Below are 25,233 nucleotides of genomic sequence, written 5' to 3' on the forward strand. Positions count from 1 at the left end.
GGGCAAGTGATGCTGTGGGCACCTGGACTGCCTTGTCCTTGTGAGATTTCATGTGAAGACAACACAGAAGGGGAACCACCAAGCGTGATCCAGGCAGCAGTGAACCCCTCTTCACAGGGACCCTGTGAGATCCAAGACTCATTCTGCCCTCCCTGCTCCCACTTTTGGGAACTGGCCTTTGTCATTCTCTGGACAGGAGGTGGGAAGGTCAACAGGGTCTCTCTTCCACCTCCTGAGACCCAGGTGGGCACCAAGCGAAGCAGCCCTCTACCTGGGGTCCAGAGAGGGTGTCCTGAACGCACAGGGCCTAACCGGTCAGTGAGGCCAGCCCTCGTCCACAGTGCACTGACCTGCTGCAGGGTCTCGGGTTCCCTGGCATCCAGCTCCCCCATTGCCAACCCCAGCTTGATGTCTTGGGGCCCCTCACTGGCGGGCACCCAGCAGGTGAAAGCTGCATGCCCAGCGAGAAGGAGAAGCTGGTGGGGTAGGGGTCCAGCATGGAGTGTCCAAGGCCCCTCTGCTCCTCCAGGAACACCCAGCCCCGCCTGCCGTGGGCTATCTCCTCTTCAGTATGTGTCTTTGTGGCTGATGTTGCCAAACACCTTCCCCTGGAAGAGAAGGCTCCATGACCATGGAAGGGGTGGAGGTGAGGAGGTGCTGTAGCCCTAAACCCAGAGAGCTTCAGAACTAACTTCCCTGAGCCCTGAACATACTGCCTGTTACATCTGTACCAACCGAGGCCAAGATCCAGGCAGATTCTCTGTGGAAACACTTTTCTGTCCAACAAGCGAGGACTTGTTAACCCACAGCTGAACCCCGAGACGTGGGATGTGCTGTAACTGTGGAGACTGCAGGGAAGGTGTTTGAGAGGCTTCTTCCCAGGCGGCTCCCCGAGGCCGCTGGAGTTACTGGACCCAGAGGTGGAGCACTCACGCTTCTCTCCTCACTGCAGGCCAGATGGTGCCCCCAACCACACAGCCCTGCTCCTCTGCCTCCCTGAGTTCAACAGAAACCCCCCGGTCATGAGGCCAAAGTGCAGTCTTCTTGATGAGAAGAGCTGAGGCCGGTGGGAAGGTGGGGGGAGGCTGAAAGCTTCTTTGTAGAAGAAAAACACGGACGTGTGTTCCCGTGTGTGGTGGCCGCATGCTGCAGTAATTGATGTTTCCCACACATTTATGGGTGGGTTTTAGTATCCGTATTTTCTAAATTTCTTCTTTCTTAAACAGCTGCATATTATGAGAAAATTTTGCAATCAACCATGAGCACCTGCAAAATAAGATCTTTTGTTTTTTTCTTTACCTAAAATGTTGCAGTTTTCTATGGTGACAGATGAACAGCCTCCTACTTTTAAGTACTCATTTAATTGGCTGCGCTGGGTCTTTGCTGTGGCATGCAGAGCCTTCAGTTGCAGCAAGTGGGAAATTGTGCCCTGACCAGGGATTGAACGTGGCCCTCTGTGTTGGGAGCTGAGTCCTAGCCTCTGGATCAGCAGAGAATGCTGCGATCTCCTACCTAAGAAAAGGTTATTTATTTATTTTGGCTTGCTGGGTCTTCGCTGCTGTGCGGGCTTTTCTCTGGCTGTCGGGCATGGGGGCTGCTCTCTCGTTTCTGCGCTGAACTTCTCCCTTCGGCGGCTGCTCTGGTTGGGAAGCAGAGACTCTAGGCTCTTGAGCTGCAGCAGTTGTGAACGGACTTAGTTGCTCCACGGCACATGGGGTCTTCCTAGATCAGGGATTGAACCTGTGTCTCCATGGGTGTGGTCGACCTTAACAACCCCACTGCCTCCACTCTGTGTCGGAGCACGGTTCCGGGTCTGAGCAAGCGTGGCTTCCTGGTGCTGTCCCCACCCTCACTCACCCAGGGTGGGGGGGCTTTGTGTCCACCTTGTCCCCTCGTGCAGCCTGGTCACCCCAGGACCCGTGCTGTGTGTGCATCTGCCCTGCTCACAGCGCACCCCGGGGCCCATCAGACTTCACTCATGAAAGGGAAGTGTAAGGATGAACTTTTCCATGGTTAAGAATTTCAAGGTCGCGACAACGTTGACCACAGCACACGGGCACAGGTGTGAGGCCCATGCTAGAGAAGCTGTGGTGTGGGCTTCAAGGACCCTCCGTGTGGGGGTGGGATGGGGGCGGACAGGGATTTCCTGCAAACGCGGCTCCAGGCTCTGTTCTCGGCAGGGGGACGACTGTGGGCACTGCCTGTCTGTGGAGGGGCCCTGGGGCTGCCCAGCTCAGCAGGAACGGCAGGGGTGTGAAGGGAGGTCGGCCTCCCTTAGCACCCTTGACCTCACACTCCCTCATCAGGGCAGCCCAGTGCCTAAACAGCCCCTTCCTCATCTAGCTCTGAAGACCTGGAAGGTGTGGGGCCTGGAGGACATGCAGAAAACAAAATTCTGCAAAGCAATTATCCTTCTATTAAAAAATAAAAAATATTGAAGAAAAAAACACAGAGGACAGCAAAGGTGTGGCTTGCATTCTCAGCCAGCCTCTGCCAGATTCCACCTGTGCTTACGCATCAGACCAAAATGCTGGTACTCCCACCCTGTATCACAGATGAGAATAGAGACACAGAGAGGTTGAGCATCTTGCCCCAGCTCACACAGCTGCTGGGGGCAGGGCTGAGAACTGGACCCCTGTGGTCGAATCTGGAGTCCAAGTGCTTTGATGACCCTGAGGGGGCGGCGGAGACCAGACGGCCCATGCTGAGTCAGGCACCCGCGCTCACACACACACGTGCACATGGCCTTCACCTTTGCGGCTACAGAAGTCAGAGGAAACCAGAGGGCCACTAGGAGAGGCCAAAGGAGAGTCGGGGTCTATAAGGAGGAGAGGCCCCACTTCCCAGGAGGCCAGGGAATTCCCTTCCCTGGTGAGTCTGACTCCACTCTGCAATCCTCTCCCTGGACCCAGGAACTGACTGTCCACTGACCTAACTGACTTGGCTCCAGAATTATGCCTTCCCAGGGGTTCAGCTATGACTGGACTCCACTACTGTCAGTGATAAGGGGGGAATGAGTACACAGTCTGGGCTTCAGATTTGTTTGGAGACAAAATTTATTAGAAGAGGAGACCTAAAAAACCACGAAGGCAATTGGCATGAACATCTCCAGAACACTTAAGAAACCCTCTGCTGTTTATCTACCTCCTCTCCTGTCACGAAAGTGGAAGGTCTATTTAACAAGTAATTCTTGCTTATCACACTCTTTCTTTACAATATTTATTATATATTTATTTATTCAGCTGTGCTGTGTCTTAGTTGCAGCCTGTGGGAGCTAGTTCCCCAATCAGGTATTGAACGTGGGTCTCTGCATTGGAGTCTTGACCCCTGGACCACCTGGGAAGTCTCTCCTCATACTCCTGGGGACAGTAAAGGGTCACAGGCCTCCTCTGAGGCCCCCTTAGAGCTGAGGCACGGGGTGGCTGCAGTAATCCTCGTGTGGCTAAGGTGTCGTTTGTTGGTCATGACTCACTCACACTCCCTGCAAACATAGGGTTTCTCCCCTGTGTGTGTCCTCTGGTGTGTGATGAGGTTGAAGTTCTTACTGAAGCTTCAGCCACACTCCCCGCAAACATAGGGCTTCTCCCCTGTGTGTGTCCTCTGGTGTGAGATGAGATGGGACTTCCGACTGAAGCTTCGCCCACACTCCCCACAAACATAGGGCTTCTCCCCTGTGTGTGTCCTCTGGTGTGTGATGAAATCTGACTTCTGACTGAAGCTTCGCCCACACTCCCCACAAACATAGGGCTTCTCCCCTGTGTGTGTCCTCTCGTGTGTGGTGAGACTTGACCTGTCCTTGGAGCCTTGCCCACACTCTCGGTACATGACTCTCATAAACCCTGAGACCCCTGCCCCCGTGAGCAATATGACTGTGTCCTCTGGATTCAGTTTCTGGCTTGTGCTGGGCTCGTCTTTCATTCTCTCATGCACCCCAGAGCCCCCCATTTGTCCTCCGGGTGAGTAGGAAGAGACCCTTGAAATCCTCTTCAGCCTTATGCTTTTCAGCAATTGTTGGGGCCTGACCTTGGTCTCGTGACCCTCAGGTTTGTCGCTCGGGCTGTGTGGATCTGAATATCGCTGATTTTGATTGCCTGGGCAGGGATCCTCTGGTTGGAGCAGGTCTCTTTCAGATGGTCTCAGGAGGGTCTGAGAGGGGTGACTGCGTTGGGTGTGTTGGCTGAGGAATTTCTGACTGGAGAAGGCCAGAGAGCAGTAAGCACATGGGTGGATGTTGGGCTTCGGCTCTGCTGAAAGAGGAAGCTTTTGGTCAGGTAGCTGGTTTGCCTCAGTCAGGCCCTCCCCACTAATCATCTAAGTGTTGACAGTGCACGATTTGTCTCCCATCAAGTGTCTTTACAGTCCACTTTTCCATTCCACTCTTATTCTCTACATCTGCAGAAATCCAGGAAGCGGGTGTCAAGGGCCTTTTCTACGTATCGCCCAGATAGGGACCTTCTAGCAGCATCAGAGGCAGTGTCTCTCCTGATAGAGATGAATCTTCTAGGACTTTCCCTACGAGTAAGTGTCTGAAATGTCACGTCACAGTGGCCACAGGTATTTACCCTACTGAGGGATAAGACTTGATGACTTAGATGAAATCTCCTGAGTGGCTCCCTGTGAGGGGAAAGGGTCTATTAAGTTAGGGGCGCCTGGTCTGGAGCTCTCTGCATATGGGAGGCAGCACAGGGGGTGGTTACAGCAGGTGTGGGTAAATCTGACTTTGTGGCTCCTTGTTCAAAGAGCAGCCTTTGTGCCGATCTCTGCAGGAAGTGGGTTTGAGACTGGATGAGACCGAGCGGCCCTGGTCCCACTGACTACAGGTCTCTGGCTCCTGCTGACCAAACAGGTTCACAAATTGCTACTGTCTCAGTTTCCCATAAATCATAAAATAAAGGCATATCCTTCTCAAGTCTCACCAGTATCTATACCTCATTTATTTCATTCAGGCTTAGTCCATTTAACATGCACTAGGAAGCCCTATTTAAAAATACATCTCCAGCCAGACTCTTCACATCCTCACTTGAAAGCATCTTCAGACAGCCCACTCTCCCCTCATGTCTGGCAATGAACTGACCTCTGAGGGGACTCCCCGCTGATGTCTCGTCCCCAAAATGAACCAAAGCATCGTCTTAGCACAGAGAACATGATGCTTGCAGCAGAAAGCCGCGCGGTTGTTCTGTGTCACCCAGGAGGACCCCTGGGGCCTGCAGGTGAACACAGGCCCTGATGCTTCCGTGTCCCATCCAGCCTCCTTCCTCTCCCTCTGTGCTTCCTCCCACGACCCCTGGCATAGCCTCTCTTCCCAGTCCTGGGGCTGCGGCACTGGCTGCTCCCATGCCTGGAATCCTTCCCCACGTGTGTTATCTCTGCACAGACCCTGCCCCACCATCCTGTACCACACCCCACCCTCTGCTCACGCTGACCCGAGGCACGTTCCCTGCGCTGGTTTCCCTCAGAGCACGAGCCCCTGTCTGGTACGAAGCCCCTGCTGCCCCAGGGCAGTGGTTCTGTCTGTTTCGGTGCGTGGAGCGCTGTCTGGCACAGAGCATGAACTCACATGACAACAGACTGGAACAGTAACTGAATGCACATCACTGCACATGTGTGCACCACAGTGTTCATCGCAGCACTGTTTATAATAGCCAAGACATGGAAGCAACCTAGATGCCCATCAGCAGACGAATGGATAAGGAAGCTGTGGTATATATCCACCATGAAATGTTACTCACCCATTGAAAAGAAAGAATTCATTTGAATCAGTTCTAATGAGACGGTCAAACTGGAGCCCATTATACAGAGTGAAGTAAGCCAGAAAGATAAAGACCATTACAGCATACTAACACATATATATGGAATTTAGAAAGATGGTAATGATAACCCTATATGCAAAACAGAAAAAGAGACACAGATATACAGAACAGACTTTTGGACTCTGTGGGAGAAGGCGAGGGTGGGATGTTTCAAGAGAACAGCATCGAAACATGTATATTATCTAGGGTGAAAGAGATCACCAGCCCAGGCTGGATGCATGAGACAAGTGCTCGGGCCTGGTGCACTAGGAAGACCCAGAGGGAACGGGTAGAGGGTGAGGTGGGAGGGGGGATCGGCATGGGGAATACATGTAAATCCATGGCTAATTCATGTCAATGTATGACAAAAACCACTACAATATTTTAAACTAATTACCCTCCAACTAATAAAAGTAAATGAAATAAATAAATAAATGTAAAAAATACTAATGACTAAGGAATTCCATTTACTTTCTTAAATTGGCAAATGTCATTCATAAATTCCCTAGTGTGACTCTTTAAATATCTTTGTCCTATAAATATTTTAAAATGAAATGTCTATATTTTACTGAAAAAAAAAAAAAAAAAGAAAAGAAATGGGAGGGAATAAGGAAGAAAGAGGTAAAGGGCAGAGAGCTGGTAGGTGCTAGAAAACTTGCTTTTTCTTCTAATCCTTTCAGCAGAAGGTGATGTTACATATTTTTTTGCACGAAATATTAAAAATTAGAACTAGCATTTTTACCATAAAAAAGTTTTCCTAACAATCATATGACAAGATTAAATTCTGAGGCATTTTAATTGCAACTCTACTGACTTTGGACTGGATTGTCTTCTGCTTCGAAATCGGACCACGGAGGCTCCCAGGATGGGGTGGGGTGCTGGAAGAGGGCTGACACTCACCTCTCCCGGCCGCAAGCTCACTCTTCCCCCAGCTGTTCCGCTTGATGCCAAGGTCCTGACCATACTCATCCCCGTACCAGACCAGCAGCTCACAGCCCGGCCTGACCACCTGGCAGGTTCGGTAGAAGATCTGCCCGTGATACTGGAAGGCCACCAGGTTCTGCTCCTCGTCGTCCCGGGCACAGTTCACATACCTGGGGGCGAGGCCGGGAAAGGGAAAGAAACCTCAGGTGATGAGTGCCCTCCACTCTCCGACCATGCCCAGCTCCTTGCCTTCTGCCTCTGAGGCCGCCCCTCATGTGCACCTTCTGTTCACATCTTCGGCCAGGCCATGTGAATTCCCATGCTTTTCTCTCCTTACCTAATGAGCCATTTTCCGGAGCCCAGTTCCAGACTCGTCTCCACCTGGACTGTCCGTGAGGCTGGTGACCTCCAGCTCCTCTAAACTCTGAATTAAGTTCTGTTCCATCCACAGGACTTGGTGCTCCTTGGCTAACACGCAGCCCTCAGCACTCACCCCAGCCTGCCTTCTCTCCCGAGGCTTTCTCCCTTCTCCCCACGTGCATCCAGGGTCTTATTCGCTTGCCCACCCCCTCCCACGGAAACTTGGAGAGAGCGCTGATATAGCTTGAGACAAGGAACAGTAATAGTTTGTTCACTGTTTGCCTGCCCTGATGAAAGGAGAGGCCCTCAGAGAATGGGCCTGCTCAGGGCCATCCTGCCCCCCATTCCTTGTGAGGCCTCAGGGCCCACTTCTCACTGCAACCAAGCCTGAGGAGGTTGTTGCCCACATAGAGTCAAGGTCTCCTGTGTTAGTTTATCCTGGCGCTGTGTAGTTACTCAAAGATAGAAAAAGTAAGGTTACTGTTCCTAAAATCAATTGGCTAATGTCTGTTTGCAGTGTCTTCTCCACAAGGACATGGGTTGTGTGATCTGCTTCGTAACGAAGTTCACTGTCTAAACTGAAACATAAAGTGCGTGGTAAGTGTCCATTAAGTCAGTTAAAGTGTCCCTGGTGAATCTAGACCCCTCAAGTTGTTTTGAAGTCCACCAGTTTTGTTCAGCATATACACTCGTATCTTGACGGCACACGCCATATTTTTATTTCCTTCTTTCTAGTGTCTTTTGAAATGAAAGGGCATGATATGGAGGGAAAAGAGGAAAGAAGATGTGAAAGCTGTTGAGGGAGCCAGGTTGAGAATGAAAGGGGAGTGGGATGGAGGGAGTCTCGATGTCTACACACTGCAGACTCACTGCACTCACCTCATCCAGTTGGCCCAAGACGTGTCCTTTCCATCCACATACTCATAGCAGTTCCTCCCTTTGGTGATCTGGGTGTCAGAGAAAGAGTTACAAGCTTTCCTCTTTATTTATTTTTTATTTTTTACAAGCTTTCTTCTTTCTTTTCTTTTTCTTTTTTTGGTAGGAAGCAATAGAAGAGCTATTTCCCTCTGTAGTCATTGGTGCTTTTCAGCCTGCATGGATTCACCTGCCAGTCGGACCCCACGGTAAGCTCCTTACTCATCATTCCAAGTCTGAGTGTCTTGGTTCATTGAAGGCAAGTTCTCCACAAGGGAGGAGTCACTTCTGTGTGTCTGTACTACTGTGTTCACACCTCTCTTCTGACCTTTAGTTAGAGGTCCTGATTGTCTGTACACTGTGGTCCCACCTCTTCTCTGACCTTTGGGTGGAAGTCCTGAGTGTCTGTACACTGTGTTCCCACCTGTCCTCTGACCTTTAGATAGAGGTCCTGAGTGTCTGTACACTGTGGTCCCACCTCTCCTCTGACCTTTAGATAGAGGTCCTGAGTGTCGGTAGACTGTTCCCACCTCTCCTCTGACCTTTAGAGGGATGTCCTGTGTTCACGCCCAGGGCACACAGTACACAGGGCTGACTGTATCATTGCCGACCATGTTATCTCCATCTGCGTCCTTGCATGTAGACATGAAGTACCCCCTACCACACACAAGCGGTTAGAGGCCAGAGGACAGGGAAACGGGTGCTTCTCACCAGCCAGGCGTATCCACTGTTTGCGGCCTCTTCATCGTCTGTGATCTGGCCCTCGTAGGGGCCAAAGTGCAGGCCCAGCGGCAGATCGGACGCCTCGTTCCACACTCCAAGCCCAGCGTCAGGGATGCCCGACAGTCTAATGCTTAACCCAGGATGCAGAGTGAGGGCTGAGCGATTGGCATGCCCCTTTTCCACTGCACAGTCCTTTACAAAGGTTGGGGGCCCATGGGCAGCACAGCTGCTGATGAAGAAGTTCTGACAGTCCTCACAATCTGGAGTTGAGAACAGGGATGAGAGGAGGTATAGTGATGTTGCTGGTCGCAAAGCCCTTCAGAAAGAACTGGGGCACTCATGGCATTTGGCCTCGACCCTGCACCCCAAGTCATAGAGGAAGGGGATGGCCAGGGGACCAAATAGTGAGGTGAGGTTAGTGGACCAAGGCCCTATAGCCCCTTCTCCGTGAGTGGGCCAGCGGGGTCACTCACAGAGGTAGTCGTCATCCTGGGGCTCGCTGAACTCTTGGTATATGTGGCCCTTTCTCTCGTAAACTGTACCTCTTCACTCCAGTCTCTTTTCTTCTGAGTTCTAAGATGGAGAACAGAAGCTAAGCAAGGCCGGTGGGGTCTGGGGAGTTAGTCCCTGTTTTATTGGAAAGTGTGAGATCTCCTACCTGTCCAACTATACACTTTGTTAAAACTTTCTTACATGTATTTTTCAAACTTTTACTTTTGTAATTTTATTTTTTAATGATACATTATTTATTTCTTCTCCACGCTGCATGGCTTGTGGTATCTTAGTTCCCTGACTAGGAATGGAACCCACACTTCCTGCAGTGGAAGCATGGAGTCTTAATCACTTCACCACCAGATAGTCCATTCTCTATACTTTGCTTCTTGTCCATTTAACTACAGGTTCAGGAGACTGAGGCTCCACTGACCACAGATGCCCAGTTCAGTGATAGCATCCTGCACTTCCCATTAGTAGGTTTAACTTCCAAACCTTCCTACTTAGGAAATAGTTCACCGACACATCTACTCAGAAAATACATGTTAAGGGCACATGACACGTAAGGCATTGAGCAGAGGTCTGGGCATAAACACTAACAAAGCTGGGTTCCCATCATCACAGCTGGGTTTATCGAACTACTTATAGGTGTCAGACTTTTGCATTTAATGTAAGGATTTCAAGCACTGTAGGAGTTATGTATCCTTATCTTCACTTTATACATAGCAATCAGCAACTCAGAAAATACATAAGATTTTCCCAAGGCCCCAGTGCTAACATCATGACTCAGATCTGTCCAGCTTAAACCCCCGCCTACCCAAAGTCCATGTCACACACCTAGGTCACACTTATTAGCTTTTCTACAGGGATTAGAGGAAGTAATTAGAGGAACTCCCCAAATTTCTCTTACCGCCTTTTTGTCTGGGGTGCTGTCCAGGGGTCCTTGCTTTTCTGTGATGGGGCACTGGTTTCTGAGCCTGCTTGGAGCCACTTGTTTTCAGCAATTTTGCTACTCCTGGCAATTCCTTCAAACTAGATTCCTTACTTAATGGTGCCCTGGACATTCTCTTCCATGTGAGTAAAAGACAACAGGCATTTCTTTAGTTCTTTAGGACTTTATGAAGTGTTTTCACATGCATGACTTTAGTTAATACTTTGACAATTCTTGGAAATACCTGATTTGGGGGCTGGGGGGGGGGGGGGGGGCTGAACACTGGGGTGTAACAAAAAGACCTAGGTGGATAGTGAATCAAAACTAGAATTCATATCTTAAGGTTCTTCCCCTTCAACTTTCTGCATAAAAATGAGAGCAAGGCAGGGAGAATAGCTGGAGGTCAGGGAAAGAAGAGGGTAAGTGCTCGTAGAGAGATCCAGGGGGGTTGTATTAATTAGTGGCCCTTTGATGGATGAGGAAGTATGGAAAATTACAGAGGGGACAAAACACATCTGGAAAATAAGGTGACAATGCAAGGAGATTAAGAAGAGAAAAGACGATCGGCAGAAACACATTTAGACAATAAAGAAAATGAGATGAAAGTTGCAGGTTGCCATGTCCTAGAGACAATATTTGGAATTAAAGTAGCTGGTCACATCAGTTCTCCTTGAACAAGGCTGTATGACTAGCTGATTCTCCTCAGTTTCCTGATCCTTGAATTGGTATTCAGGCTAATTCTTAATATTATAGTGGACATGAAATTTAATAACCTTCAACAAATTGTTGTGTGAGCTATTTAATACAGTAAGAACATTTGCGTACATCCCTGGTATCAATTTATTCCCTAAACTGCATCTATATTTGAAGTCTAGCTCACAGACACTATCTTCAGCAATCTTTGACTTTTCTACTGCTAGATGAATGCTCAAATGTGGAGTCACTCATTCACAAAACTTTCAGTGGACCTCAGGGGCTTTGAGCTGGGCCTGGACTTCTGAGAATGAATGGGTGTGGGCTAGGCTCCCAAAGCTCACAACACAGGGGCAGGCTAAACAAATGATTCCAAACAGGAGAGTTGCCTATTAGAGCTCAGAGGAGGAGCTGTTACTGCCTCCTGCAAGAAGGAGCATTTGAAATGATGCCCAGATGATGAGTTTCTACTCAAAAGTGGGTAATCTATGTGAAGTCCTTCTGTTATTTTCTTATTTGTTGCTTTTCAGTCATAAACCTGAGGCTTCTCAGGGTTGCGAGTTGATTCCTCTTATTGGAGTGGGAGGCTCTGAGGTAGGGATCCTGTCTCCTTCTTCATCTTGGACCATCCACTCTACAAACTGCCCAGCATGTCCTTAAGCTTCCCTTAGTCAGATGTCTTAGCATATCCCTCCCTAGCAGAGCACAAAAGAACTGAGGTTGAAAACATCTCTCAGATGAATGATATAAAGATGTATGAATAAGCTTCATAAAACCATGGAAGTTTTAATCAGTTTGTAAGGAGTTTAGAGAAAGTGCTTTGGGTTAGATTGCACTACCAGTGATACTGTGATCTCAGGCATATAATCAAGTGTTTTTTACCTCATTTTTAAAATCTATAATGCTGATAGCTATATACCTACTTATAGGTACTGTAGGATTGATTTACGGTTTAGGTAAGTTTATTCACATAAAATGCTCAAAGTCTGAAATATTATGTAAATAATGTAGCAACAGAACCGCCTACTACTGCTGTTGTACTTACTAACTGTAAAGATGGTGATGATATCAGGCAGTGTACTAAAGATCCAGGGCAGGAAGGCAGCCGTCTCCAGGATCTCTGTGTTTTCTCCTATTCTCACCTATGCCTGGATCCATGAGGAGGATATTTTGGCAACAGGATTTGGGAAATACTCACCTTCTGGTGTTTACTGTGCTCCACTCTGAAGGGCATCGAAGAAGGTTTACCTAATAAATGATGAGAATCAGTGTTTTGGTTGGAAAATGTTTCCAAACTCTGGGTATTCTAGTTAAGGATACATAATTCTAAGCCAGAGAGTGACAAAGACAATGATTACCAAAGGAGGAATGGAAAATAATTTCTGTATCACAACTCCTATGGTTCCACTGGAAGCGTTACATAATTTTTAAAATTAAAAAAAAAAAAATATGAAACTTCATCTGTTCCTCATCTGATGTTCATAAAGTATCTAATAAATTTCCTAGTCTTTCATGACAAAAGTGCTCAACACTGTAGAAATACGAGGAAGTGACTGCAATATAATAAAGGTCATATATTGAAAGTCTACCTCTAACATCATAGTCATCAGTGAAAAATATCAAGAAAAAAAGGCAAGGATGCCTGTTATCAACATTTCTGTTCACCATAATATTAGAAGTCCTAGCCAGGGCTTTAGGTTAGAAATGGAAACAAAAGGCTTCCATTTGGAAAGAAAGAAGTAAAATTATGTCTGTTCACAGGGGCATGGTTTTATGTGCAGAAAAATCTTTAAATCCACACACACAAAAATCCTGCACAGAAACTTGCACGGTACAAAATCAACATTCAGATCTCTTTCCGTGCATGAAGAATGACCATTCCACAAAGGGAAATAAGAAAACAATCCTATTTATTTTTTATTTTTTTAAAGCCACCTTCAAGAGCTAAATTTAAAAAAAAAAATATTTTTATTGATTTGTTTGTGCCAGGTCTTTGTTGCGGCATGTGGGATCTAGTTCCCTGACTAGGGACTGAACCCAAGTTCTCTGCATTGGGAGTGTGGAGTCTTAGCCACTGGACAAATAATCTTATTTATAATAGCATTGAAAAGAATGAAGTAATTAGGAATATACTTAAGGAGATGAAAGAATTATATGTTGAAAACTACAAAATATTGCTGAACGGAATCTGACATAAATAAATAGATATATGTCTCATGTTTATGGATTTGGAGGCTTAATATTATTAAGCTGTTCATACTACCCAAAGCAATTTAAAGATTCAATGCAATTCCTATTAAAATCCAAATGGAATTTTTTTTCAGATGTAGAAAATCCATCCAACAGTTAACACGGAATCTCAGAGCACCCCAAATTGGCAAGGCAATCTTAGAAAGAACAGCAAAGCTGGAGGCCTCTGATTTCAGAACATACTACAAAGGTACAGGAATCAAAAGAGTGTGGATTTGGCAAAAAATACATGCTTAGTCGCTCAGTCTTCTTGACTTTTTGTGACCTTTTGGACTGTAGCCCACCAGGCTCCTCTGTCCAGGGGATTTCTCAGGCAAGAACACTGGACAGGGTTGCCATTTCCTTCTCCAGGGGATCTTCTTAACCCATGGATTTAACCCACATCTCCTGTGTCTCCTGCACTGAAGGCAGATTCTTCACCTGCTGAGCCACTGAGGAAGCTGGCTGGCATAAAGACAGATATGTCAATCAATGGAACAGAATAGACAGCCAGAAATAAACTCTTGGATACATGGTCTAATGATCTTCATCTCAGGTGTCAAGATAATGGGGAATGTTTAATCCCTGTAATGAATGGTGCTGGGGAAACAAAATATCCATATGCAAAATAATGAACATCTTACATCTTGAAGAAAAATCAACTCAGAATGGATGAAAGACCTAAAAGCAAGACTTGATAACACACTTAGAAGACAACAAGGATGAAGCTTCAGGACATTGAAACAGCAATGATTTCTTAGATATGGTACCAAGTGCACAAGTATAGTAACAAAGTGAAAATAGACAAATGAGATTAATCTTAAAACCTCTGTGCAGCAAAGGACACTGAACAGAGTTGAAAAGGCCACCTACAGGATGGTAGAAAATATTTGTAAAATATGCATCTGATAAGGGGTTACTAAGCATACACCAGTATGAAGGCTACCTACAAGCCAGGAAGAGACCCTGATTGACCATGATGGCACCTTGATATCAAATTTCCATGCTCCAGCATTGTAAGAAAACAAATTTCTCTGGTTTAAGGAATGCAGTCTGCTTTGTTATGGCAGTCTGGGCTGACTAACAGTGAGAGAAGGAATTGAATAGACATTTCTCCAGAGAAAATACACAAATGGCCAACAAACATATGAAAAGATGCTCAATATTACTAATCAATAGGGAAATACAAACTGAAACCTTCTGTGATGGGCAATATGTCTAAGAAGGCAATAGCAAGTTTGGTAAGGATATGGATAAATTGGAACCCTTATACACTATTGTTGGCAATGTAAAATGTTGCAAGCTTTCTAGAAAACAGTATGGAGTTTCTACAGAAAGTTAGAACTGCTATATGATCTAGCAATCCCACTCAAGAGTGTATTTCCATAAAGGATTGAAAGCAAGATATTGAATCAATAGTGGGCACATGTATGGTCATTGCCGCATTATTCCCAATGGGCAAGATGTGTAAGCAATCTAAATGTTCATTGGTGGATAAAAGATAAAGATTATATATAAGATATATGTTATAGCTCTTATATACACATGCACACAACGGAATGTTTTAAAGCCTTAAAAAAGAATTCTGTCATATGCTACATCATGGATTGGTCTTGATGATATTATACTAAGTGAAATGAACCAATCAAAAAAGAGAAATATTGCCCGATTCCACTTCTATGAGGTATCTAAATTAGTCAAATCCATGGAAACAGAAAATATAATCGTGGTTGCCAAGGGCTGTGAGGAGGAAGGATTGGAGAATTGTCACTCAGTGGGTTAGGGCTTCAGTCACGCAAGACGTAACATTTCTACAGATTTGTTGTACAGCAATGTGTATATATCCCCGGTCGCTCAGTGGTAAAAAATCCACCTGCAATGCAGGAGATGCAAAAGATGCAGGCCCAGTTCTTGGGTTGGGAAGATCACCTGGAGCAGGAGATGGCAACCCACTCCAGGATTCTTGCCTAGAGAATCCCACAGACAGAGGAGCCTGATGGGCTACAGTCTATGGGTACGCAGAGTCAGACGTGACTGAGCGATTAGCACTATGGCCACTAACACTAACGTGCACATAGTTAGCAACAGTGTGCCATACACTCAGAAATTGTTAAAAAGGTAAATAAAGACGTGCAGGCGTATGGTGAACCGAGGCGTATGTATTCCCTATGAAGAATCTCTCCTTATGTCAAAACCTTTGCAGACAACCATATGTTTGGTTTTCATGCCCCTTTCCCTAGTTTTAATAACCTCAGGGAACAGAGGGGCTTCCCTGCTGCACAGTGGATGAGAATCTGCCTGCCAATGCAGAGGACACAGGTTCGATGGCTGGTCCAGGAAGATTCCACTTTCTGTGGGGCAGCTAAGCCTGTGTGTCACAAACTACAGAGCCTGCATATGCTCTGCAATGAGAAGACACTCACTGCAACCAGAGAAACCCATGGACAGCAACAAAGACCCAGTGCAGCCAAGACTAAATAAATAATTTTGAAAAATCTGGGAGAACAGAAATCCATAGATGGAGAATCATAGAACTATCTAAATTGTTTTCTCCACTCTAGGCAGATTAACTCTTCTAAACTGTTTGAGCAGCAGAAGAGGAAGTGAGCGCTCACTTCTAGTTTATAATAAGTGTACTTCATTTTATTTACCTGATGCCATCTCTGGTCAGTGAAATGTGGGAAAGATCATGGAGAATAAATAGTTTTCTCAAACCCTTTCCCAGGATCAAAATAAAGAATTAGTTTATCCTTAGGGTATGAAGATCACGGGTTTTGTTTTATATACATAACATAAATAATATATCTTGACGTAATATGTTAATCATTTCCTCTTTGAAGAGATTTAATCCAATAACCAATGAGACTAGTATTAAATCTGTTTGGTGAATTTATTTCTAATGTTCCTTTAACTGCCTTTCACTAAGAATGTTTAGCAAAAATAATTCTTTTTTAAAAAGAGTGATAAATTTTAACCATAAAACTTTTGAGAATTACACTGGAAAACCTATATATTCATCTTCATTCAGGCTTATGTAAATATTTGGCCACAACCACTTCGGAATGCTGAAAATTATATTTTCCTTGCTAATGGCTGAGATGTAGTTGAGACCTAAACCCAGGCTGGTTTCAGGAAGACACCTCCACATCCTCCTGGCCTCTCACCTTGCTGCCTTGGTGTCCATTCTTCATCAGAATCCTCAATGTCATCTACCTGGGTTTTGATGACCTGCCTGCGGTGATGCATGAAATCCGGTCGAGTGGCTCTGAAACCTGGAAAGAAGCAAAATATTTGTTCTAAGAAGGAGAAACAAAGCATAGAAGCAATGGAAAGTGTCACAAAGTCAGGGAATCAGTGGGATGGTCTGTGGGAATCTAGAACAAGGCAAGAGGGTCAACCTCCCGCTGGTACAGAACTGTAAACATTTCCTCCAGGTTAGTCTCCACAGAAAAGGGAACTGTGAGCAGATGAAGCCACCTAAGAGCGGGCCACGTGAACACTGAGGGTGAAGACCTGCTTCATGTTTCCCAGACTCACAGGCACCCAGCACTTCCTGTTACCTATAGCAATCAGCACTTCGTAGTTTCTTTTCATATTCCTATATTGGATTTTTTCCCATTCTCCCATCTCTTCCCATTCTTCCTTGGAGAAGTATACGGAGATGTCTTTGAAAGCATCTTTGGCCTAAGGAAAATAATAGATTTCATCAGTGATTTACTAATCTAAGTCAGACCTTAGAGCTGGGCCTTCTCCTCCACCTTTTTTGCAGGGAGTAGCCTGAAGCTACTGAATGGTCTGTGTGAGACAGGGATGAAGACTTTCCTTCCCGACTGTGTCCTGCTTACCTGAACAAACACTGAGCATTTTCCTAACTCTCCCTGGACACAGAGCAGTTGACGATGCTAGTGTCCTGTTTTGTCCCACTCCACCCCCCCATCTCAGACAGGACCAGGCATTCCCATCCTGTGTACAGTCACAGGGAAGTTCACTCAGCTGCCCAGGCAAGCAGTCTGTGGTGCTTCAGGGACCAGCGCCATGCCCTTCCTATAGAGCTGGCTTAGAGCCCAGGTTTGCTGCCTCCACCTCTCACCGTGGGCTTCCATTCTGTTCTCCTGGAATCTCCCTCAGTGCTCTCCTCTGGAGACCTGTTTGGCCTCATGGCCATTGGAGTGCTCAAGGCCAAGGTGCCTGTGGAAGAAGCAGGTGCTGAGATAGCCCAGACCAGTGTCCAGAGCCTGGTCTGTCTTCCTTGGGTGGAGTGTCCATGGCAGGAAGGTGAGGGGAAAGTCAGGGTGAGGGTATTGGTGGGATGGACGGATCCTGACTAGATATGACAGATCAGCCTAATGTGAACTAGATTTGGTTTCTTTGTTTCCCCTACAATTCAGCCCCTCTGAGGGAAGGCACTGGGAGGGAAGTGTCTGGGGTGATGGAGGGATTTTTGAGGAAAACCGGAAACCCCTAACTGCTGGACTGGGGTCAGGCTGAAATCAGTGCTCTGTTCCAGTGCAGTAGAGGGAATGTTTCTCCAAGAAGGGTTTTGAGGATCTCCTCCTGGGGACTCAGAAAAATCTGGGCGTAACTTAGGTTCTACGTCTAAGGGAGAAGTCGCTCAGCTTGAGGAGATCTGGGTCCCACGGGCTGAAGTAAATGGGGACCTCAGACAGAGGGGACTGGGGGTCTTTTGGCTGATGTAGAAGCTGCAGGGTGAGAAAACTTGGGAACTGTGAGGCTGAGGAAATCGGGGGTTGCTTATTAAGGGACTTTAAGTCTCTGACAGGCAAGACAGTTAGGGTCTTGAGGAGGAAGAGTTTTAAGAGCTCCCAGGCGGAGGGATTCAGGGTCTCCGAGGCTGAGGAAATTTGGTCTCTCTGCGGGTAGTATTTTTAGGGTGCCTCAGGCTGAGGAGAACTGGGGTTAATCTAGGTATTTGAGGGTCGCAGCACTAAAGGGTTTGGTGTTTCTGTGGGTGAAGGGACTTGTAATCCCTGAAGCTGACGAGAGGCAAGTCCCCTTCCGATCGAGACTCAGGTTACTCAAAGTTGACAGGATTTCGGTCCTCCCACCCTGGAATTTGAAGTCGTCATGCTAAGGGTTTATGAGGGCTGCGCAGGGAGCGTTCCCGTCAGCCTCCCCGCTGTCCTGCTGCGCTGCCCACCCTGTTCTCGGGAGAGCTAGAGGTTCAGCGACGTCCAGTCCTTCGGCGCTGAGGTGAAGTGAAGGGCCAGCAGCCTGCCTGTACCCTGTCAGGCACAAGCGACCAATCGGCGTTGTGACTGAGGCAGTCTGGCCAATAGGAGGCCGAAGGGTGGGGAGCGCAATGGAGGCCCCGCCCCACTGCTTGGGGATTGGCTGCTCCGTGGGCGTGTCTGTCAAGGCCCCAGCGCGCATGCGCATCTTGGCTGGTTTCTTTGTTTTCATGCATGGCCTCTTAGGCTTGGATCCTCAAGTGGGCGGGTTGTCCTCAGGCTGAATGTTTCTTTCCAGTGCCCTCAACTGGTATATCGGCTCCACCAGACTGTAACCGTGCTCCCGGAGTTTATCCTAGGCCCACATGTGCCCTACCTTGTCAAATCCAGTTTTGTCAAGAACTCTATGCGGTGACTACTGCATTGTTCAAGGGAAACGGTGTAATTAACTATATTCGGATGAGACACAAGATAAACACCCTATGGTCAAAGATTTAAACACAACGCATGGAATAAGGATGTTAGAAAAACTTGGAGGATTTTTAACCTGAAAGTGGAAATGGCACTGATGAGCCATCTGTATATGTAATGTGGGTATGAAAAGCCTTCAGAAATGATGTATGAGTAAAACCTCAAAGCCTTGCAAGTGTTTTCTCTAAGCCGAGGTATCGATCTGGAGGACTGTGGATCCACTGAGCTGAGTTTGCCTGACACCTACTGGCTTCACAAGATAAAATAGGGACACTGTTTCTGGCCCTTAGGTAGCTTTGCTCACAGAAATTTAAAGTGATTACCATGTATTGGAAGCAAAGCGACTGACTGTAGAATTAGTGTCAAGTAGTGGTTGGGAGTCTGGATGGAGAAATGTTACCAGAAAAGTGAGTTTACCTCTTGGTGGGTGTAGAGCCAGAAGGTACAATCCAGCCAAAGCTCAAGGGAAGGAAAAGTGTATTACTTGCAGAACTATGGAGAACACCATTGGGCTTTCCAGAGCAGTGTCTCTGTAAACCACAAAGTTGGGTAAGCTTTAATCTATGAGTACAGGCATGTTCCCGCTTCTGTGGTGACTCAGGTGGTGAACAATTTCTGCAAAGCAGAAGACCCGGGTTCAACCCCTAAGTGAGGAAGATCCCAAGAGGAGGGCGGGGCAGTCCACTCCAGTATTCTTGCCTGGAGAATCCCATGGACAGAGGAGGCTGGTGGTCCATGGTGTTGCAAAGAGTCAGACATGAGTGAGTGACTAACACTTTAACTTTACAGGCATGTTCATTAAGGGTCTTGGGCTGGGAGACTCCAAGCTTCAGTTGATTGAAGACTTGAGAGTCAGAACCAGTCATCATCAGCATCCCTTACATTCCAGCTTGTCTGGTATACATATAGATATCTATTCTTGATATAGATATAGATATCTATTCTTCTTCATATTCTTTCCCCTTATCAGTTCAATTCAGTCACTCAGTCGTGTCTGACTCTTTGCAGCCCCATGGACTGTAGCACGCCAGGCCTACCTGTCTATTTGTAACTCCCAGAGTTTACCGAAACTCATGTCCAATGAGTCGGTGATGCCATCCAACCATCTCATCCTCTGTCGTCCCCTTCTCCTCCTGCCCTCAATCTTCTCAGCATAAGGGTCCTTTGAAATGAGTCAGCTCTTCACATAAGGTGGCCAAAGCTTTGGAGTTTCAGCTTCAACATCAGTCTTTCCAATGAACACTCAGGTCTGACCTAGTTTCGAATGGACTTGTTGGATCCCCTTGCAGTCCAAGGGACTCTTGAGTCTTCTCCAACACCACAGTTCAAAAGCATCCATTCTTCAGCACTCAGTTTTCTCTATAGTCCAACTCTCCCATCCATACATGACCACTGGAATAACGATAGCCTTGACTAGACAGACCTTTGTTAGCAAAGTAACACCTCTGCTTTTTAATATACTGTCTAGGTTGGTAATATCTTTTCTTCCAAGGAGTAAGTGTCTTTTAATTTCATGGCTGCAGTCACCATCTGCAGTTATTTTGGAGCCCCCTGAAATAAAGTCAGCTACTGTTTCCCCATCTATTTGCCATGAAGTGATGGGACCAGATGCCATGATCTTAGTTTTCTGAATGTTGAGTTTTAAGCCAACATTTTCCTTCTCCTCTTTCACTTTCATCAGGAGGCTGTTTAGTCCTCTTCACTTTCTGCCATAAGGGTTGTGCCATCTGCATTGCTGATATTTCTCCCGGCAATTTTGAATTTAGCTTGTGCTTCATCCAGCGTGGTTTCTCATGATGTACTCTGCATAGACGTTAAATAAGCAGGGTGACAATATATAGCCTTGATATGCTCCTTTCCCGATTTGGAACCAGTCTGTTGTTCCATGTCTGGTTCTGACTGTTGCTTCTTGACCTGCATACAGATTTCTCAAGAGGCAGGTCAGGTGGTCTGGTATTCCCATCTTTTGCGAATTTTCCACAGTTTATTGTGGCCCACACAGTCAAAGGCTTTGGCATAATCTATAAAGCAGAAATAGATTTTTTTCTGGAACTCTGTTGCTTTTTCAATGATCCAGTGGATGTTGGCAATTTGATCTCTGGTTTCTCTGCCTTTTCTAAAACCAGCTTGAGGATCTGGAAGTTCACAGTTCATGTATTGGTCAAGCCTGGGTTGGAGAATTTTGAGCATTATTTTGCTAGTGTATGAGATGAGTGCAATTGTGCAGTAGTTTGAGCATTCTTTGGCATTGCCTTTCTTTGGGATTGGAATGAAAACTGTCCTTTTCCAGTCCTGTGGCCACTGCTGAGTTTTCCAAATTTGCTGACAGATTGAGTGCAGCACTTTCACAGCATCATCTTTTAGAATCTGAAATAGCTCAACTGGAATTCCATCACCTCTACCAGCTTTGTTTGTAGTGATGTCTCCTAAGGCCCACTTGACTTCACATTCCAGAATGTCTGGCTCTAGATGAGTGATCACACCATTGTGATTATCTGGTTCATGAACATACTTTTTGTACAGTTCTTCTGTGTTCTCTTGCCACCCCTTCTTAATATCTTCTGCTTCTGTTAGGTCCATACCATTTCTGTCCTTTACTGAGCCCATCTTTGTGTGAAATGTTCTCATAAGCATAAGTTTTAAGGTCGCTATTGCAGGGAATGGCCACAAGGTGTCAGGACTTTTTCAGGCCCAGTTGTGATTACCTTGAAAGTGAAAACTCAAGTTTTAACTCAAGAGTGTAATTCAATATGGAATGTAGCTGAAGAAACACCCAAAAGCTTGTGTGTTCTTTCTGAACATTCTTATTTATTTATTTTAATAATTTTTTTTTTTTACTGGCAGGTGCATGTGGCATGTGGGATTTTTAGTTCCCCGACCAAATGTCGAACCCTCGCCCCCTGCATTTGAAGCACAGAATCTTCACCGCTCGACTGCAGGGAAGTCCCCCTAAGCATTATTTTTTTAAAGTAACCTTTATTTAATATTGTAGTAACATTGATATACCATGTGTTGTTGGTGGCAGGTGAACCGAATGTATTTTCTATTTTGTTGTTGTCCAGTTGCAGAGTCAGGTCTTTTTGTAGGAGCGTTCCCTTTTCTACAGGCCCTGTTATACTGGTAAGACATCTATTTGTATATACATAAGTGTACATAAATGTAAATATCTCGGTACATAGATACGTAAATGTCCAGATCGAGATATAAATGCCTAGGTACGTAGAAATACAAATGTTTATATGCATAGAAATATACATTCTAGGTACATAGATATATAAATACCTAGGTTCATAGAGACATAAATATCTATATACTTAAACATATAAATATATATGTACATATAGACATAACTATCTATGCAAAACAGAAAAAGAGACACAGATGTACAGAACAGACTTTTTGACTCTGTGGGAGAAGGCGAGGGTGGGATGTTTCAAGAGAACAGCATCGAAACATGTATATTATCTAGGGTGAAACAGATCACCAGCCCAGGTTGGATGCATGAGACAAGTGCTTGGGCCTGGTGCACTGGGAAGACCCAGAGGGATCGGTAGAGAGGGAGGTGGGAGGGGGGATCGGGATGGGGAATATATGTAAATCCATGGCTGATCCATGTCAATGTATGACAAAAACCATTACAATATTGTAAAGTTATAGCCTCCACTAATAAAAATAAATGAGAAAAAAAGAATTCAATTTGTTGTAAACCATGGGCCCCACCCAAACCCAATTAATCAGAAAATTTTGAAGTGGGGCCCTGCAATTCATGTTTTCTAAGCAAGATTTTCAGTTGATGGTGATGCACATGAAATTTGGGAACCTCAGTGGCTGTTTTTTAAAATCCGCTTGGAAAGGGAACCCTCTTTCACTGTTGGTGGGAATGCAAACTAGTACAGCCGCTATGGAAAACAGTGTGGAGATTTCTTAAGAAACTGGAATTAGAACTGCCATATGACCCAGCAATCCCACTTCTGGGCATATACACCATGGAAACCAGATCTGAAAGAGACACATGCACCCCAGTGTTCATCACAGCACTGTTTATAATAGCCAGGACATGGAAGCAACCTAGATGCCCATCAGCAGACGAATGGATAAGGAAGCTGTGGTACATATCCACCATGGAATATTACTCAGCCATTAAAAACAATTCATTTGAATCAGTTCTAATGAGATGAATGAAACTGGAGCCCATCATACAGAGTGAATTAAGCCAGAAAGATAAAGACCAATATAGTATACTAACACATATATATAGAATTTAGAAAGATGGTAATGATAACCCTATATGCAAAACAGAAAAAGAGACACAGATGTACAGAGCAGACTTTTGGAGTCTGTGGGAGAAGGCGAGGGTGGGATGTTTCAAGAGAACAGCATCGAAACATGTATATTATCTAGGGTGAAACAGATCACCAGCCCAGGCTGGATGCATGAGACAAGTGCTCGGGCCTGGTGCACTGGGAAGACCCAGAGGAATTGGGTGGAGAGGGAGGTGGGACCAGGGATCGGGATGGGGAAAACATGGAAATCCATGGCTGATTCATGTCAATGTGTGACAAAAACCATTACAATATTATAAAGTAATTAGCCCCCAACTAATAAAAATAAATGGAATAAAAAAGAAATATACATTCTAGGTACATAGATGTATAAATACCTAGGTTCATAGAGACATAACTATCTATGTATATACAGATATAAATATCTATTATAGATACATATAGACACAGATATCTATATACATAGACATGTAAATATCTGTATACACAGAGGATGGTTACACAGTGGACAATGAAGGAGACCACCTTATAGACAAAATAAGTGATACAGATAGTGGCATTTATAAGAGCATACTAGGAGAGAGAAACATAAACAATTTCAAACAGAGAGAACACAGCTAAGCAAGATGCATGTGACTAGTTTTAATCTGATGGCACTAAACCAACAAGTCCACAGGGGGTCAGTAGATGAAGGCAAAGTCCGGAAGGGTGAGATAGTGAAAACTAGTTAAATGTTTCACCTTTGTTTACAAAGTATAGCTTATAAATTTTTGGATTCATACTTGTTACCTCCTTAAGTATGTATCATCCTATATATCCTCCTATGCCCACATCCAAACTGTTTCAACTGAAATCAAGAATAACTCCAACTTGTTGCAACTCTAGTTAGTCAATTGTTGCAATTTCATGAAAAAGACACATTATGATTCTTTTTTATAGCCCAGTAATGGTTAGGATTTCTGTCTAGTGTTTTTTTTTTTTTTTTTTTTTAGGGTCCTTAGAGATCATTTAAAATTTCAACACTTCTCCCTGCTTCACCTTGTTCTGATTCAATTGACGTTGGAAAAGTTATGGAAAGAGTGTTTAATATAATCTGAACTCACCAGGTATCTACTGTTTAGTGTACATAAAGATCTGAGAAGTAGACTTTGATGGATGTAAAAATAAACATTGTGGATATAGAATATAATTAGATATTGTGAGAGTCATTTGACCAGAGAGCAATCACAATGGATCCACTTCATCTCCTACACCCATGAGAACACGTTTATCTTGGTAATAATATCAGCAACTGAAGAGTTAAAGTGTTATCACTGTGAAAATTGATTATGAAAAGAAATCTATGGAATGTTTTCATAGATAGAATGCAACTTTCCAAGAGGCTTTAAATTTCAGGTGAATGTTTTATTATTTGAAATCTTGAGTGGATTACAGACTCTGTAAGTTTTACAGACTGTTCAAAGTTACATTCTATCCCATCCCAGAATGAATGCATTACCTTTTGGTCCATGCACTTTTGACACACTTCATCAGCTTAGAGACAATCTGTGTTGGAGAGTGTCCTAAACCAATGTGTGCATACCAGCTGCAGGTCTGACAAGAAACATTCACTCTCATGTTGTTGTAGTTGCTGCTCAGTGGCTAAGTTGTGTCTGACTCTTTGTGACCCCATGGACTGCAGCACGCCAGGAATCCCTGCCCATCACCAACTCCGAAGCTTGCTCAAATTCATGACAGTTGAGTCAGTGATGCCATCCAACCATCTCTTCCTCTGTCATCCCCTTCTCCATTTGCCTTCAGTCTTTCCCAGCATCAGGGTGTTTTCCCATGGGTCGGCTCTTCACATCAGGGGGCCAAAGGATGGGAGCTTTGCTTTCAGCGTCAGTCCTTCCTATGAATGTTCAGGACTGATTTCCTTTAGGATTGACTGGTTTGATCTCCTCGCAGACCCAGGGACTCTCAAGAGTCTTCTCTAGCACCACAGTTCAGAAGCATTAGTTCTTCAGTGCTCTGCCTTCTTTGTGGTCCTACCCTCACATCCGTACATGACTACTGCAAAAACCAGTAGCTTTTACTCTCACATATGGGATATCAAATTTATTTTTACATATTGCCTGCTATATTTAGGCTCTTGGTTCATACTTCACGTACCCATGTAGTGTTGTATTTAAATCCAGTTTGAAACAGAGCTTTATTTGAAGAACGTTTTGCCACCAGCAGCGTTCTATTCTCAC

General features: G+C 45.3%; 1 protein-coding gene across 1 annotated transcript in view; it reads right to left on the reverse strand.

Annotated features, from left to right (window-relative positions):
- Positions 1-4,039: 4,039 nt before the first annotated feature.
- The window catches only part of LOC133042402 (histone-lysine N-methyltransferase PRDM9-like), a 43,345-nt gene continuing 22,151 nt past the window's right edge, over positions 4,040-25,233 (reverse strand). The window contains 3 exon segments of the mRNA XM_061122950.1: positions 4,040-4,244; positions 7,953-8,020; positions 8,700-8,971. Coding sequence (XP_060978933.1) covers positions 4,040-4,244; positions 7,953-8,020; positions 8,700-8,971 — 545 coding nt within the window.

Source organism: Dama dama, chromosome 1, assembly GCF_033118175.1.
Source record: "Dama dama isolate Ldn47 chromosome 1, ASM3311817v1, whole genome shotgun sequence".
NCBI classification, from domain to species: domain Eukaryota; kingdom Metazoa; phylum Chordata; class Mammalia; order Artiodactyla; family Cervidae; genus Dama; species Dama dama.